The following is an 18,838-nucleotide window of genomic DNA, read 5'->3' as shown; positions in this document are numbered from 1 at the left end:
CCTATGATTGTAGCACTTTGGAAATAAAGGCAAGAGGACTCGGAGTTCAAGGCCACCATCCTCTGCTTTACACAAGTTCCAGACCAGATCTGTCCCAAACAAACAAATATAAAACAAAAACAAACAAACAAACAAACAAACCCAGGCCCACAGGAGGGCTAGCTTGTGGACACTTGCTGCCAAGCAGGGACTCAGGATGGAAGGAGAGACCTCTGACCTCCACACCCGGATGCTAATTAACTTTATAAATGTAGAAACATAACAATGACACTTTCACTCACTCATTGCCAAAGCCAAGCAGTGAGCAGGAGGTTGCATGAATTTCTAGTTTTTGTTCATAGTTTTAGTCATTTTCGGTTTCTTTTTTTTTTTTTTTTAATTTTTATTTTGCAACAGCATCCACCACCTTTGCCTTTACCCATCTATATTTTATTTTATTTTATTTTATTTTTTTCTTTTTGAGACTGTCCTACCCTTTGGCCCAAGGTGGCTTAATACTCATGAGTAAACTACTTGCCTCAGCCTGAGTACTGGGATCAGTGGCCTGAGGCACCACGCTTGGCTAGTTTCTCTTCCTCAGTGTGCACTGGCTGGTAGTATTGAAGACAACAGGTCATTTACTTTGATGGCCATGTAAGAGACTACTCCAACCTATGGTATAAAATAACCACCAATTTATCGTGTACACTGGAGTCTACAGGCAGGAATTCAAGCACAGCACTGTAGGAATGGCTTCTCCTTGTTCCATGTTTATTTGGGGCCTCCTTGAGAAGAGTCAAGTCAGCAATGATGTCACATCTGGTGTCACATCTGGGATCTATCCACACTTGAGGCTTGATGACTCCAAACAAGGGCTGCAGCCAGAGCCCAGACATAGCCATTTTCTGCGGCTCAGTTTTCTAACAGCTGGGTGGTTTGGAAAGAGTCAAACTTTGTTTTGTTTTATTTCGTGTGCTCTGAGGATCCAAGATTTCCAGACAACAAGCTGGAGGCTGTATTGTTCTTTCTGACCAAATCTCAGAGCTCCCAGTGCGAATCTCCCTGTGCTCTCGTGGGTGACAGCCATGAGCCCTCTCAAGTGGGATGGGTCCAACTCTACCTTTAGAAAAGCAAGATCTCTGCAGGGTGTGGGGGTTGACCCAGTGGGAGGTCAGGATGGCCAGTTGAGGTTGCCTCTCTTGTACCAGCCAGGAAAGATGTTGCAAACAGCGGGAACCTGCTGAAGGAAAGTACAGAGGGTTAGGGACATCTCCCAGTCGTACACACTGCCCCCTGGACAAGTGGGGTGCTGACTGAGTTAAACCTTGGTACGAACTGTGCCCACATCTCCAGAAGGAATGAGCGCAGTGGTGGTCTGAATAGGGATGGCCCCATAGAGTCATGTGTCTGAATGGTCGACCATAGAAAGTGGCACAGTTAGGAGGTGTGGTCTTCTTGAAGGAAGTGTGTCACTGTGGAGGCAGGCTTTGAGGGCTCCTATGCTTAAGCTACCAGTGCACCCAGTGTGGCAGTCTCTCCTGCTGCCTGTGCATCAAGATGTAGAACTCTCAGCTCCTCCTCCTGTGTGATGAGAGCGGACTGAACCTTCGGAACTTGAAACCAGCCCTAACTAAATGTTGTCCTTTATAAGAGTTACCGTGGTCATGGGGTCTCTTCACAGCAATAAAACCCTAAGACAAGGGCTTTCCTCACTTCTTGTCAGAATCCACAACAGCAGTTTCCTCACAGACTGCAGCCATTCGATGCACACATCTCCCTGTCACTGGGTAGCTGTTGAGCACGGGCGGTTTTGGAACACATTAGGTCTTATGTACCTTGAGCTAGACCCACTCGTTAACCATAAAATTTGAAGCTTTATTACTGAAATACTGCTTTACATGATAAGTGTGCGCTTGTACATGCATGCAGGTGTCCAAAGACCAGAAGAGAGAATCACATCTGTAAGAAATGAAGTTACAGGAGATTTTAAGGCCTTACTAATGCCAGGACCCTTTAATAGGACCCTAGTTCCTAGTGTTGTGTTGACCCCAACCATCAAATTATTTTGTTGCTACTCTATAACTATAATTATGTTACTGTTATGAATCTTAATGCAAATGTCTGACATGCAAGATATCTAGTATACAGTCCCCAAAGGAGTAATGAACCACAGGTTGAGAACCATGTAAATGTAAGCCATCCTATGTAGATGCTGAGAACTGAATTTAGGTCCTCTACAAGAGCAACAAGTACTTTTAGCCTCTGAGCCTTCTCTTATATTCTTTTAAAATATATTTAATTTAAACAAATATTTTTATTTTATACAGCCCTCAAATGTTCTTTTTAAATGGTTTGTGCTTTTGGCTTGAGGGTCTCGCCCTTGTATTGCAGTATTGGTCTAGAACGCTACAGCACTATCTCAGCTGCTGAGACACCAGGTCCCAACATTCAGGGCCCCAGCCTGATCCACCTGCACTCGGGCTTCTCTTTATACAGAGAGTGGACAGGGTTTATAGAAAACCAAGACAAACAGAATTGAGAATTTTCTTTCCTTTCCTGTATTGAATTTTTCTATTTCTCATTCATTGTTAGTATAGCTTTTGTATTTGAGATAAATACAATAGCAAATACTTAATTCTACTTCTTGGTGTCTGGAAACTAATACAGAGTATTTTCCTGGGGTCTGAGAAATGGCTTATTGCTTAAGAGAACTAGCTGCTCTGCCATAAGACCTGGGTCAGCACCCCTGTGGCAGCTCACAGCTGTTTGTGATTTCAGTTCCAGGGGATCCAACACCATCTTCTGGCCTTTGCATGTGGTGCACAAACACACATGCACACAAAATGCCTATACACGCAACTTACTTAATTTAAAAATAAATAAATTCCCAAGCATTGAAAAAGTTTTATTTTTAATTATATAACTATGGGAGGGGGGTACATGTGTGAATGCAGGTTCGTCAGAGTCTAGAGGAAGGCAAGGTATCAGATCCTCTGAAGCCAGAGTTACAGGCAGTTGTGACCTGCCTAACATGAATGCCGGAAATCAAACTCAGGTTCTCTGTAAGAGCATGTTCTTAACTTTGGAGCCATTGCTGCAGCCCAACTTCTAAGCATTTTATAGAGCAGAATAGCCTCATACACCTGACAGGGGCAGGCAAGTTCCAAAACACCCATCCAAAGTCCACATTTAAATTTCTCTTAGTGAGAATATCAAAACGCTATGGCAACACTGAGAAAGCCATGCTGGCAACAAACATCTGGGCAAGAAAAGCCTCAAACGGCATGGCCTGTGCACCTAATTTTTATTTTCTTTTAAATTTTAATGTTTTTCTTACTTATTAAACCTCAGATAGAGAGCATTAAATCACATTTTTTTTTCCAGTTCATAGCACATTATACCCTAATCAGTCCACCCAGGGTTCTTTTGTATATGTGTTAGTATATATGTATGCATGTGTGTAGTAGTATGTGCATATGCGTGCATCAGTGTAGTATGTAGTTATGTGCATATGCACACATCTGTATATGTGTGCATGCATGTATGTACATATGTATGTAGTAGTTAGTACCTATGGACGCATCTGTGTAGGCAAGTATGCATGTGCATATGTACGTAGTGTATGCATATCATGTATCTGTGGATATATGTATGCACAAACGTATTTGTCTCATTTCTCTCTCCATTCTTTATTTTTTTATTTTTATTTTTTTATCTCAATAGGTTAAAGAACCCAACAGATGGCTTTCTTCATCCTTCAGTTCGACACAACAGGGAAAGCACATGCAAAGGAACAGAGCAATGCCTAGTTGGTCGAAATTAAACTTAAGACCCACAAGTCCACGGACACTCTAGAGCATGCGCTTTGCCTCCCAGCGGAAGCTCGGCTCCGCCTGAGCCAGAATTTCAGCAGGGGCAGAAAGCTCAACTTCCCACGGCATGGCCGTGCCCCGAGAACACGGTAGCGCAGACAGGTTCCGAACCCAGTCTCAGGCATCAGCAGCGCTAGGGACACAGAGCCCCAAAGTGAAGGCCTCAGCCGACTCCAAGAGCCCCCAGGGAGCGCGTGGGCCCCTCGTGCTGCCCTACTCTGCCTTTATCTTGCCTTCCAGTGAAATAACATTCGGCAATAGCAAGGCAAGGACCATCCGGCTTCCGACACACGCTCCGGCAGGCCCACCGGGAGCTCCACAGCCCATCGGCCCTGTAGGGAAAATGGCGCCCATCACCCTATTTCCCTCCCGGGGAATCCCTCCATTCTTCTTGTAAGCAATCATTCCACTATATTTATTGCTCCTGGTTAGTATGTGTTCATATCAGGTGTGTGCTATGGTGTCCATGTATTTTCATTTATATGAACAATACTGTCACATATCTCATTCCGTCTTCCTGTTTTTTACCCCTCAGTATGCTTTCTAGGCCTTTCCACATTGCTACTCCCACATTCCATGCATCAGCTCAACTGCTGAACAGCATACTGTAGTATGTACTCATGACAAATTGTCTTATGTTTCCCTAGTCCTGGGTTCCTCCAACTTCTCTCCCCAAACCAGGAGGAGCCAGCAGAGTGACCCAAATCAGACTCATGTGAAAATCTTTTTTAATTAAATCTTTCTAACTTGTCATCATTATCCTGTGTACGTGCATGCCAGTGCATGCATGCAGATGTGCATGTGTGTGTATGTGCATGTGGTCAGGCATGTGATAGTTGGGGGGGGGGGGTCATAGGATTGTTTTTAGTACACTCCTTGTACTTTGTTGAGGCAGGGTTCATACGAAGGAGGCTACAGGTGAAGGCGTCTCCTTAATAGGCCCCTCTGCTCTAGATCCCCTGGACTAAGGCAAGGAGCTTAGGTACAGAAATGTCTCATACAGTCTTGAAGACAGTGGAGAAACACTCCCCCATACCACTGCCGAATACGCCTGTGTGCACAGGCAATGGGGGGGTCATATCCCCTGAGCTGCATCTCCAAGTGGTTTTGCCAGAGTGTGGAGGCCTGGCTCTGAGCCACCCCATGTTTGTCCCTTCGTGAATGTGACAGAAACAAATAAAGGTGGCTTCCACCTAAGGACACCAGAGGCTTGGCTACAGCCATCTAAGTGAGCTTTTAAAACTGGTCAGGACTGAAATCCAATGGAAATCCTATTGACTGTACAGACACATTTAAGTCAGAGGAGATGAAATACCTAAGTATAAGGAAAGCTTTCTAACTTGTCTGGCTTTCCAAGACAGTTTCTCTGTGTAGCTCTGGCTGTCCTGGAATGAGCTCTGTAGACCAGGCTTGCTTGGAAGTCACAGAGATCCACCTGCCTCTGCCTCCCAAGTGCTGGGATGAAAGGCATGTACCACCACTGTGGCAAAAGCTGCTACTAGGTATATTTTTGTTAGTTTATTTTAACTTTCTGAGGTAAGAGTTTACTATGTAGCCCAAGCTGGCCTGGAACTCAGGGTCCCCTTCTCACCACATCCAGTGCTAGCATTACAAGTATCATTTATCCTTCCTGCGGCTACAACACAGCTTCTGTCCAGAGTTTGGACCCAGCACCATATTTAGAGATCACAACAGCTATGACTCCAGCCCCAGGTCATCACCTCCCTCTGGAATACATGGGCACTGCACTCACACCGAGACGTCCCGTTTAGAGTCTCTCAAACCAGCACTCTGGAGAACTGAGTAACACTAGAAAGACCACCTCCCTTCCCCGCAGTTCCGTGAGCTCCTCAGCATGCACGGATGAGTGGCCAACCAGCACCAGCCATTCCTCTCCCCTTGGGTCAAGCCCTTGGATAAGAAAGTTTTGTGCTGTTACCTTGGCAACAGCAGGAGACTCCTAGCTCCACATACCAGGCTTCTGAAATCTTAATGAGTCAGCTCTGCCTTCTCTTCCAGTTCCTTACCACAAGCATAGCCCAGTTTCAGCCTCGAACCAGGAAGGGCCCACAGTATCACCCACTCCCCAGAGTGACTCATTTGGTTGTTTCAACAGCTTGCTTGCTTGAAACACAAGCAACCTCCCAAAACTATTTTTGAAGCCCACACTAGAGATTATAATTCTTAAGATGTGTCTTTCTAGTAACCGATCACTTGATTCTCATAGCCTCTGAGAAGGCCCCCAAGGCTGACTGGCGATCCTGGGGTGTACTGGAAGTCAGGCTGAATAAGGCATAAAAGGCAAACCAGTAAGCAGCACTCTCCCATGGCCTCTGCAGTCAGTTCCTGGTCCTACATTTCTGCCTTCAGTGCCTGCCCTGACTTTCCTGAATGGTGGGCTACAAGCTGTGAGCTGAGATAAACCCTTTCTCCCAAATGGCTTTTGGCCATAGTGTTTATCATAGTGATAGAAACACTAATTAAGACACTGTCTTTAGATTATTTCTGTTTTTGTGGGAAAAAAAAAAAAACACATATGGTGATTTAGTTTCAGTGTACCAGTGTGAGCGTGCCCTCAGATGGTCTGATCTCGCCCCAGCTAATCGCCATTTTGAAAGCATTAGCATCTACTCTTTGATGTCTTATCGCCTCTTTAATATTTCACTTTATAATCCTCGGGAGATGCCATGATAGCAGTGCCACAGGATGTCGGGCTGGTTAGGTGGAAAGCCCTGCAAAGAATGAAAGAAGTCAGACACGAACGCTCTGAGGACACAGATGAATGGTTCGAGATGCACATATAGCCATCACCGACCCATACGCCAGGGTAGCCCACGTTTGACCCAGGTGGCTAATGGGTGAGGAGAACGTCCTGCGGGAAGAAGAGGGGCCAGTGGGCAAACGAGCCTCTGGAAAAGTCACCAGTCGTTCTCTTTCTCCCAGCACTGATGTGAGAGCCCAGTACGACTCACCCTGCCCTCTACCCAAAGATCAATCACTGCAAACATGTCTGTTTTCAAACATGTATGATATGTATATGTGCATAATAATTAAACAAATGTAACACGTATAATTTTTAACATCTATAAAGGTCATAATTACTCACAAATTTATGCAATATGGTGAACAGTATAATGACCCCACTTCCCTAGGCAGGCTAAGGCCCCGTTATCTGTTCCTGCAATCATCAACCCAAGGCTAGCATTAATTTTAGGCGTCTTCCAGGACACTGCCCTGTGCCATTCTGAGGTAAATTCCATGCACTAGAATCTTAGTAAATATTTAATATCTGTCTCTAAAGGATAAAATTCCAGTCCAATCACTTCTATAGTTAAAATTAACAGCTCCATAATATCAGATGATTTTAGACAGCAAAAGGAACCCTGGCAAAGGGAGGGCTAGAAAATGCAGGTCACACAGCCCTTATCCCATATGGATGAAACCTGACTACCTCAGATTCCAGAATCTAAATTTTCCTATTTGAAAAATTTATATACACTTTTCAGGACAATCATCCCCAATCTAAAAATTTTGCACTTTGGGGTGAGTGACGTCCAACTGTGCCGAAATCCCCATAGGCATTTATTTAAATGAAGGGTATGTCAAATGTGTTGCTATGACCCCAGGGTGGCATGTGAGGTTTCAGGAAATCTCATGTTTTGTCACAGTATACACGGGGTGGGAAGCCATGAGGACATGCCTGCCATGGAAATAGCAGAGTGTATCTCTTCATGAGCAGTCCCCTTTGTGACATCATGCCATGTTGACACACATTACCTCAGAGTGACACACACAGCTCAGGAATGGGAGCCGCACAAAGGGCAAGGGAGTCCCGTGTGCATCCAGAACACAGGCAAGAAACAGGGTCTGTGGGAGCTTTCCGTTTTGTTGGTCTCAGTCTCCTTGATCATGTGATAACAGTGCCATTTATGAGGATTATAAGAGAGACAGTCACAGTGTTTCAGTTACAAGTGACACATGTGTGCACATTCTCCATATTCCCTGCAAGAATTGGTGGGTGGGCTTTAAAAACACATCACATAAACACAGGTCTGTTCACGGAGCTCCTGAAGATCCAGCTTCAAAAATTTCTCTAGGAAGTACTCTGTGTGGGACGGGGTCTCACTGCAATCAGGCTTCTCTGGAACTCATTATGTAACTCGGGCTGGCCACAAACTCTTGACAATCCTCTGCTGCAGCCTCCTGAGTGCTGGGATTGCAGGTAGGGCCACAACCCCAGCCCAGACTGTAGTTCCGGCTCTGTAGTAGAGCAGCTAACTGCTTATAATGCTTCCTACTCCACCCTTCAACGCCAGAGCCGTCTTCCTGGCCGTATCTGGTCCTGTCACTTCCTGAACAAGCATCTAGTACTTCCATCGCCTCCCAAGACTATCTCACTTCCTTAGCACAGCACCCAAGTTGTCTGTGATCCCTCACTTGTGACTCACGCACGAACCCACTGCTCCCTGCCCACTGCATACTCTAGTCTCCTGACCAACAATGCTTTCACAACAGAGCCGTGTTTTCCCAACGAAGTGAATGGCTGAATTCACTCCTAGAACAAAGAACAGGATAGTCCAGTATTTAAAGTTACCTTTCATGTTAGACTGGATTGAATCCTGCCCATGTCATTCACCAACTGCGTGTCTCTGAGAAAAATCAATCTGACACAGCTTCTCCAGAACCTTCTCTAACCTGGGACTAAGACAGCACCTGCCTTTCTCCTTGAGTTGCCAGGAGGGTACAGGTACAAGCTTAGCCCAGTGTCCCCACACATAAACACCCAACCTACAATAACTCAACACTTATATTTCAGCCTGTTAAGTCCATGTGATGCTCAAACCCCAGGTCAGCTTTTCTGCCATGTAGTCGTTCCAGCACCCCAGAATCTCACGGCTCCTCCAGACCTTTTTCTCGGCCTCCTTCCTACCTCACGTTATCATTATTTATGGACACAGCTTTCCTGAACTCCTGCTCTTTGTTACATGCTATGAGAATAAAAAGTTGAGGAAACTTTGATCCTTAACTAAGGAGATCTGATTAGCAAAAAAGACAGTAGCGACTAGGGCACGACTCACCCGTTTGCTGAAGGACACAATGCTCACTGTGAGTGATGTTTAGTTGTCCCGAGGCTGTCTTTGTGACACAGTTGCATTCTGAGTCAAAAGGGGAACATTTCTCCTTCTATTAGGCAGAGCTTATCCCCCAGGAGCAAAACCAGGGAGTTGTAATTGACTGCAGAAAGCCTGCATGGGCTGTCGAGGGAAAAGCAACATCATTCCGGAAGCTTTCACCAGAATAAACGCACCGTGTTGAACTTCCAACACAGCAGGCAGAGGGCTCAGACTACTTACAGCCTCCCTTGCCTGCTGATGTGGTTGTGACATGCGCAGTGTACACATGACATTGAGAACAGGTGGTGTCGTCTACACGGCCACGCCGTACTTCAGATCCCGACATTTGTCTGAAGACAGTTATGAGGTAAAGGGCTGTCTGGGCTTCAGCCACAGCACACCTGTGCTCCTGCCTGCTACAGGAGTCGTGTACCTTATGTTAGATGACGTCCTGTCACTGCTTACTGCTCAGTGTCATCAAGACTGCAAGCTCCTGCCTCACCCAAATACCAGGAGATGACACCCACGGCGCCTACCACAAGAGGAACAATGCACCTGGGCAGCATATTTGACCGTGTGAACTGGGTACCTGTCATTAAAGTGACTTCTCATAAAGTGACAGCCCTGGGCTGGCAGTAAAGAAGTGGCCTGTCTGCTGGGCACAGCCTACTCTCTGTGCTGCAGCCCCTATGCCAGTCCAGCTGGCCACTGTGACCTTGTGGGAGGGGGAGGGTCTGCCTGGTTGCCTCACTCCTTCAGATTTCTAGCTCTGCCAGGAGTCATGGGAGAGGAAGCTTTAGCTAATTATGGCCAGTTCTGTTTCCAAACATAGTGCATTTCTAAAACATTAAAGTCAAATGATAAGCTATTAGGACAGGTCATCTCGGAACACTGGAGTCACTGGGGATCTCACCACATCTCACATTCTAACCATGGTCTCAAGCGGTGGCTTGCCTTCCCTTTTCTTCCTGCCTCCCTTTACTCCCTCCCTCCCTCCTTCCCTCTCTTTTCCTTCCTTCTCCACCTCTATCCCCCTCTCCTTCCTTCTTCTCTGCTCCTTCTCTCTCCTTTCCCCCCTCTGCTCCTGTAGTCTACTTTGGCCTAGAACCAAGGAGCAAAGAATGACCTTGACTCTCCTGCCAGAGCTAAGGTTACAGGTGATTGATACCACGCTTGATTTGTGGGACACTGGGAATCAAAGCCAGGGCCTCTTGCATGCTAGTCAAGCACTCTGCAAACGGGCCACCTACGGCCTCAAACAGTGTACTCTCCTTGCTTTTAGACTGCTTTCGTTTTTCCATACTTAGCAATGGAGTCCACAGGACCAGCATGTGAGCAAGAGAGTTCTGCCACTACTCCAGGTGCCTTGCTCTCAGAGCTACCCAGGCGTGGCTCTCTGTGAAGAGCATGACATTTCTGTGGGTGTTGTACCTGTACTGGCCTTGTCACCCTCTCCTGCCCTTCTGTTTGTTTCTGCTTTTACCGCCACAGAAGATCCCCGTGCTTACGGGAGGATCAATTAGCAGGGTTTGTTCATGGGCCTGCGGAGACAGCCAGATGGTGGCTGAGGGGAGGGCCTGAAGGGACGAGGGGCTGGGGAAGGCTCCTTGCAGTTAGCATCAAATGTGAGCGGGGGAGAAGCTGTCTGCCCTGTTAAAGACGCCCCTGCAGAGGCTCACGGGCTGCAAGTCCCTTTCAGGATGCCTGGTCAGGGCATCGATATTTTACCTCACCCCCACGGTGCCTAGTGTCATGGAAGAACAGGATGGTGAGTCTGTGCAAATCAGTATTTGCTTCCCATGGATTATCAGTAAACAAATTCTATTTGTCTTGTTTGATACAGTAAATACTGAGGAGCTGCACAGACTTTTAATGAGACGGGAACAAGAAAAATATTAAAGGGGCATGTGTACAAGGGCCAGAGGAGGACCGACAAGCCACAATCCCTGGCCTGCGCTATGCCAGGGTGTGCAAGCCAGGCACCTGTGAAGATGGCTGTTTGGCTTCCACAAGCCTTCTAAAGCCTAGAATCACAACCTGCCTCCACTGGGTGAACAAACGACCTGTGCTCATGCGACATCTTCAGCACCAGGTGTAGTCAACAGAATTTCATTTGGTGCCTTAACAGAACAGCCCGTTATCAATGTAAGGTTAAAAGGCACTTGATTCAAACCGAATGTTAAACGTGACACATGAGAAGCTTCCTTAATGTTCACTAGAGTTTTGATGTTTTAAACAATTTGTAGCTGTGATAAGCAACGGCATATTTTTTAAAGATGCACTTAACTTTTGGAGGTAGATTTTGAAATATTTAGGAAACAATTACATAATACCAGGATGTGCCTCAAAATAATACAAGAGAGAAGGAAACGCTGGGAGAATAGCGGGGGTAAAAACTGACCATGCTGAAAGTTATTAATGCTACATGGTACCTCCCTATGGATTGTTAATCAGGAGAGCCTCCTAGATTCCCTAAAACAATACGGAAATTTGCTATAGCTATTGACTGACCACCAGAACTACAGTCTACTGATGAGGGCCGGAGAGATGGCTCAGTGGTTAGAGCAATGACTGCTCTTCCAGAGGTCCTGAGTTCAATTCCCAGCAACCCCATGGTGGCTCACAACCATCTGTAATGGGATCTGATGCCCTCTTCTGGCGTGTGTCTGAAGACAGCTATAGTATGCTCAAATACATCAAGTAAATTTAAAAATCTTAAAATGAAAAGAGTTGGTCACAGAACTTAAGAGGAATCAAACTGAAATGGGATGGGAGCTTCCTCTCTGCCGGCTCATAGTACCAGTGTGCTATGCACGCCGCTGGGGAGGACCGCCTTCAATGGTCTTACTGAGTTATGGACCCTGTGTGTAAAATTACTAGGCAGCCAGGCAAGGTGAGTTCACTGGTGCAGTAGTGGCAGGGCTGTTATATGGCAACCAAGTGTTTTCTGATTGGACTGGAGACTCACTCCAGAGGAGGAAATTCATACTTGGTATTGTGTAGCCAAACACTTGTACCTGGGGAGGTCTCAGACCATGGTGGAGAAGTCACTATAGTTGTTTTTTCTAAGTGGACACGATGTGCCTGTCAGTTGCCTTCTAAATAACTATGCTATGCCCACAGAATAATGTTCCTGTTAACTTTGGTCAGAGAAGTTTTATTTTTTCTTTTTGTAGTTGTCAGCAGTGTGTGCAGAGGCTCATAACTGGTCCAAAGCACTGAGAATAAGTAAATGTTGGGTGATCAGCCATCAGTGGGACATCTATATGACCTGTTCCTAGGCTAAGGCAACGTTGTGGAAGGAGGGGTAAAAACAATGCAAGAAATGAGGGAGCACTGTGGTGGCGCACACCTTTAATCCCAGCACTCAGAAGGCAGAGGCAGGCGGACCTCTGTGAGTTCAAGGCCAGCCTGGTCTACAAAGTGAGTTCCAGGATGGCCAGCACTACATAGTGAAACTATGTCTCATAAAACAAAGCAACAACAACAAATGTTACTGAATTTTATTATGTGTGCATGCACATATGAATGTACCACAGTACACATGTGGAGCTCAGAGGGCAACTCAGTCAGTTTTCTCCACCCATATGGACCCCAGGGATTGAACCATGGTTGTCAGGGTTGGTGGCAAACGTGGTGTTGCTGCCAGGATGATTTTTTTAAAAATTATGCATATGAGTGCTTTGCTTGTGCATATGTCTGTGCAAGGTGTGTCTCATGCCCTCAGAGGTCAGAAGAGGGCGCTGGAGCCCCTGGGGCTTTGATAGGGACACTTTTTCCCCTCTCTTTCTTTCTTAATAAAAAAAAGTGTGTATAAAAGAGAGGAAGGGGGAGACAGGGAGACAGGGCGAGGGGGAGAGGGAGAAAGGGAGAGAGAGGGAGGATTAAAGACCAATTATTACTACCCTGCCGGAGATTGTTTTACTATGTCACACTAATTTGATTTATACAAGTCCATTTTCTTGCAAAGGTAAACCATTTTTGATGAGACACTATGCCACCCTCACTTTCATAGCTCCCCCTTCTCATAACTACATTTTTAAATGAAAAAAAATGTGAGCTTTATCCATGTGAATGGCCGTAACAGTGATTCATTTTCTCCATGTAGAAGTAACCATTCATTAGTTGTTGGGGAACTGTGCTGCCGTTAATGTCACCAGAATCAGTCTTATCTAAAGCCCATGTGCAAAGCTTCCTTTGACATAGATACCAGGCTTCAGCACACAAGGCCAGTTTGCTTACAGACAAGGGTGCAGTAGGACTTTGGCTACTTTGTGGGCTTTAGTCTTCCATCTTTCCCCACCTTTCTTCCACACTTTCCACTCCGTAGATAAGAGAGGAAAAGGGATAGAGAGAAAATGAAAGATATCCTGAATAAAGCCAGGGGTCAGAAAGGAGGTAACGTTGCCCTTAGACTACTTCCTGCTGACTGAGGATACTGAAATCAAGTTCCTTGGGGCAAGTTTAATCTTCCTCATCAGGATATCTAACTTCTAGTTGTCTTTGCTCACGACTACCTAACAAACCATAATCAACAGCAACTAACAACCCACCAACAACACCCCCACCGCCCAACCCTACCCCTAGGATTTATATACACTCTCAAAAGTCCCAGAATTTCGAAGGTTGCACAATCACAGAAGCTATCTGCACCTGGTAAAATGACACCTCTGTTAGAGCACGAGGCCAGTCACAGTCAGCTGCTGTGGACAGTCTGCAGCAGCTACATATCCCAGGCCTGGGGTTAAAATGAAACAATAGTATCTGTGTTTTTTAAAGGAAACAAAATTTTTACTATAGAGGTGGGCCTCCACTCCACTCCCACAAGCACCCACTGGTTCCAGTTCCCTGTGTCACCCTCACCAACAGTGTGTGCCAATGCTTAGGCCTTGCCAAGTTTATGAGAGTGAAAAGTATGGTCTGCCACCCTCATTTCTACTTCTCTGCCTTCTAATAAAATTGTTTCTTGTTGTTGATCATTTATTAATTTTTCTCATATTTCCTGTGGTTTTTGTTTTGTTTTGTTTGTTTTTTAAGGAATGGATCTCCTACATAGCCCTTGACTGAACTTGCTATGTAGACCAGGCTGGCCTGGAACTTGGAGATCTGCCTGCTTATGCCACTGAGCACTTCGAAGGCCACCACACGCAGCTTATCGATTTTCTTGTTTTGTTTTGTTAAAGAGATTTTAGTAACTCACTGTACTCTAGAGATAAGTGTGCTAACTCTATGTTTAAAGTAGTGACTTTCCCATTCTTCTTGTTCTGCCATGAAGAATAATCACACACTTAAGAAGAGGCTTTGGAGATTTTTTACTGTATACAGTTTGGTCTATACTGCCTGTGCACCATTTTCCTGCAGTGTGCAGAGGCTGCTAGTGGACATCAGATCCTCTGATGGGAGTTACAGATGGCATTGGGCTACCATGTGAGTGTTGGGATTAGAACCCCAGCCCTGTAAAGAGCAGTCAGTGCTCTTAACAGCTGGGCCCATAGAGAACCATAAGTTTTAAATACAGTTCAATTTGTCCATTATTTTTCCATTCTCTTTGAAGAAATATCTACCCAGAGCATTAAATGTATTTTAAGACCAGTGAAATGACTCAGCAGGTAATAGCAAGCACTTCCTAAGCAAGCCTCAGTGCTAAGTTTGATCTACAACCCACTGTAGGACTGAAATTATTCTCTCTCTGACCTACACACACACACACACACACACACACACACACATGCACAAACACAATACACTCACACACATTCATACACTTACATACCCTCACACTCTTTCTCTCTTACATTCTCTCACATAACACACACTCACATTTACACATATGCTTTGTGTCTCACACACGCTAACACATACATTCTCTTCTCTCTCACACACTCACCCTTCCCTTCCTCCCTCCCTCCTCCCCCCACATACACACACATATACAATGTCCTAATTTTCACTGTAAAGTTTCCAAGTTTCTCTATTCACAATTCTTTTAAAATGTGTATTTTCAATTTTTGTTTATGTGAGTATATTATAGCTGTCTTCAGACACACCAGAGGAGGGCATCAGATCCCATTACAGACGGTTGTGAGCCACCCTGTGGTTGCTGGGATTTGAACTCGGGACCTCTGGAAGAGCAGTCAGTGCTAACCACTGAGCCATCTCTCCAACCCCGCTCATAATTCTTAATACATGCTCAGTGTTTCTAATGAGGAAGAGCCCAATCCCTCCATCCTTTTCCCATAGCCCAGTCCCACTTTTAAGGGTGTGGTGCCTCCCCGGTGATTGGGACTATCAGTGGCTAAGTTTCTGAGCATGAATGGGCCTGTTTTCAGGCTCCTCAGCAGTCACACTGACTTGTTTTCCACCCTTTTATCAGTTCAGCAGTGTCTTAATTACAACTTTACAACCACCTGTGGTTTAGTTAGACAAGTTCTTCTGCTCTGGTTTTATGATGTGTTGGCAGCTCTCAGTCTTTGGCTGTCCTTGTAAGTTTTACAATTTGGCAGATCCCACACAAACTGTCAGGGTTTACTGACATGTCCTGGAAGATGCTGACACCTTTCTGACAGTGAACTTCTGTTGGAGAGGAAGTAAGACGATGAGGGAGTCCCCATCTTCTTACTGGCCCCGGATTTCAGTAGATTTTATGGTAGATCCCTTCTTCAGATGGTGTTTCCTTCCATTTCTATTTAGAAGTGGTTTTCCCTCACTTAATCAGGAATAGATTTTGAACTAAAGCTGTTTTCTGCCGTGACTAATATAAATATGTCCTAAAGCCTCTTTCTCTCCCTCCCTGCTTCCTTCCTCCCTTGAGATAGGGTTTTCTGTAGCCCAGGCTGGCCTGGTAGTGGCCAAGGATGACCTTGAGCTTCCAACTTTTCTACCTTCACCCTATGAGTGCTTGGATTACAGTGCACACTCAGTGTTGGGCATCCAAACCTCCAAGGCCCCGTGTGTGCCAAGCAAGCACTTGCTGAGTTAGACCCAGAGTCCTAAACTGTCTGTCCTTCAGTTTAATACTCATGGCCTTGATCCTTAGAGTACTGCAGGTCACCATCATTTCAGCCCTCACCTGATAGCCTCCTCACCTTTACAATCAAGTCACTTATTTTGGGGGAGGAACAGCAGGGAAATAATGCACCTTGTCCAATGTCATATCATTTATACAGTGTTATATAATATAGAACTATTATTTTTGTTTATGTGTATGTCTGCTGTGTTCACATGCATGATAGTGCCCTTAGAGGCGGGTCATGGGTACATTCAGGTCTTCTGCAAGAGCAGAGAACAATCTTAACCAGTGAGCATCTCTCTAGCCCTTAGTTTACCCTATTCTAAGCATGTTCACTTTGATAAAGTTACAGAGGCTCCTAACATTCTCTTTGCACAAATCACTCTTCCTTCCTTTTGTAACTAATGCATCTCAAACTAAGAGAACACATTCTTTTTCTTTATTGTCATCAATGATTCTTCAGTGGTGGGGTCAGGGACCGGCAAGAGGGTGATTGCTCGCATGGGGGGTCTTTGTATGTTCAGGATGGCAAAAGGCTTGATGTATGGAAGGATGAACTCGAACTCCTGACTTCCCAACCACTGAGACTATAGACACACTGCCGTTTCTGCCACATCTGATCTTGCTTGAGTCTTTATGATGACACTTTACTGATTTAGTCACGCCCATGTCGTATGTGGAGGGCAGAGAACTCGTTCAGAAGTTAGTTCTCTTCCCACCATGTGGGTTGCAGGGCTCAGACTCAGGCTGACAGGTTTTGTGTAACAAGTGCCTTAACTGAGCCACTTAAAAGGCTCTGACTCATTTATTAGTGTGTCGTTTGGTGATGATGGCTTCCTTTCCTGTCCCTCTTCCTACATTAACTACAATCATTCTATAGGTAGAGCTGTGCATCCCCTTTGATTACTACTTTTCAGTTCTTTTTTTTTTTTTTTAAAGATTTTATTTATTTTATGTATATGAGTACATTGTTGCTGTTTTCAGACACACCAGGAGAGGGCATCAGATCCGATAACAGATGATTGTGAGCCACCATGTGGTTGCTGGGATTTTGAACTCAGGACCTCTGGAAGAGCAGCCAGTGCTCTAAACCACTGAGCCATCTCTCCTGCCCACTACTTTTCAGTTCTATACAAGCAAACTATCATAAGATATATGAAATGTGTATTGTTTTTACATGTGTCTAGGGACTGAATATTCACCCTAACATGTGTGTGGATTCATAGATACTATCAGAGTGTGTGTGTGTGTGTGTGTGTGTGTGTATTCATAGGCAGTTATGCAGGATCCAGTCTACTCTACTCTTGTAACTGTAATTATTTTAGTGCCCAGATTTGGCTACTAGACGCTTCTTCCTTTATATATATATATATAAGGATGCTTCTGTTTCCTTTTAATATGCCTGCATCATCTTAGTTATTCATGCTTTCTGGCAAACATTTCCACTACATATAATAAAAACATGACTTCATTCCAGAGCATATTTGCCCAACCCTTCCCTAGAATATACGTGAGGTTTCAGATTAGCATGCTAATGGGGAACAAACCTGCACACTGGAATATGGAATGAACACTTTTCTTTCTGTCTTTAGCCTTATAGTGCACAAGCAAAATTCCCTCTTTCAAACCCACATTAGTCTCTTTTGGGCCAGCTGAATATCAGTGGGAAAAGGCACCTCCAAGCCTGATGACCTGAGTTCAATCCCCAGGACCCAAATATGGTGGAAGGGAAACTGACTCCCTCAAGTTGTCCTCTGCACAAACTGCACAAATGCATGTTGTGACATGAACTTGCCCACCACACACACACACACACACACACACACACACACACACACACACATGTGCACACACAAAATAAAATGTTGCCCTTTGGGTTCAATTCCCAGCACCCACATGCAGCTCACAACTGTCTGCAACTTCAGTTCCGGGGGATGTGACGTCCTCACACAGACTAAGATCCATAAATGCAGGCAAGACACCAATGCACAGAGAATAAGAATAAAATCATTTTAAAAGGGGTTGGGCTGGAGAGATTGCTCAGTGGTTAGAGCACTGGCTGCTCTTCCAGAGGTCCTGAGTTCAAATCCCAGCAACCACATGGTGGCTCACAACCATCTGTAATGGGATCTGACGCTCTCTTCTGGTGTGTCTGGAGACAGCAACTGTGTACCCACATACAATTGGTCTTTTTCTACACAGCATGGCTATTTTAGTCAAAAATTTGGTTAATTTGTTAGAATTCTGCATAGAATTTATTCCTATCACACCAATACACATGCCTGGTACAAATCGGTTCAGCAGGAGAACAGTCTTTGTGTGTTGTGTGTGCTGTTAATGTATGTATGCACGCACTCATACAGATCCGGGGGCATGGTTGGGTGTCTTCCTCTTACCAATCATTCTCCACCCTATTCTCTGAAATACAATCTCCCTAGGTCCCAGATCCACGCTTGTTTTAATGACAGTTAAGTTCTGTAAGTGACGCCTGCACAATGCCCAGGATGTTAGGAAGAAGACATTTCAAACCCTCCCTCATCCGCAACAGCCATCATCAAGGGAGCAAGCAATAGCTCGTGTTGCTGAGGAAGCAGAGACACCGAGAAAAGCCTCTTAGCAAATCATAACCTGAATGGATTTGTCAGAAATGTTACTACAAAGAGCAAAATAATTCCATATTTGAGCCTGAAGATGCAGAGAAAAATACATTTTAAAAAGAGGAAAAATGAAACTGTCAACCATGTAGGTCACCAGTAACGCAGGGTTGACACACCTACAAAAGGAAGACGCTCGGCAGCGCTAGCACGTGAGCGGGAAGAGCCGAGGGAGAGCATTCTGGGCTGTTCCACTAGGCCTCGAGAATA

General features: G+C 45.2%; 1 protein-coding gene across 3 annotated transcripts in view; it reads right to left on the bottom strand.

The window, feature by feature from the left end:
- Positions 1-277: 277 nt before the first annotated feature.
- The window catches only part of CDKL3 (cyclin dependent kinase like 3), a gene marked incomplete at its 3' end in the record, with an annotated part of 74,617 nt that continues 56,056 nt past the window's right edge, over positions 278-18,838 (bottom strand). For all 3 annotated transcript variants that reach the window (XM_080922731.1, XM_080922729.1, XM_080922730.1), the window contains one exon: positions 278-1,219. In XM_080922731.1, coding sequence (XP_080778857.1) covers positions 1,151-1,219 — 69 coding nt within the window. The remainder of the gene's footprint in view (positions 1,220-18,838) is intronic.

Source organism: Micromys minutus (genome assembly GCF_963924665.1).
Source record: "Micromys minutus genome assembly, chromosome: 10".
NCBI classification, from domain to species: Eukaryota; Metazoa; Chordata; class Mammalia; order Rodentia; family Muridae; genus Micromys; species Micromys minutus.
This window is presented reverse-complemented; position numbering and strand designations above follow the sequence as displayed.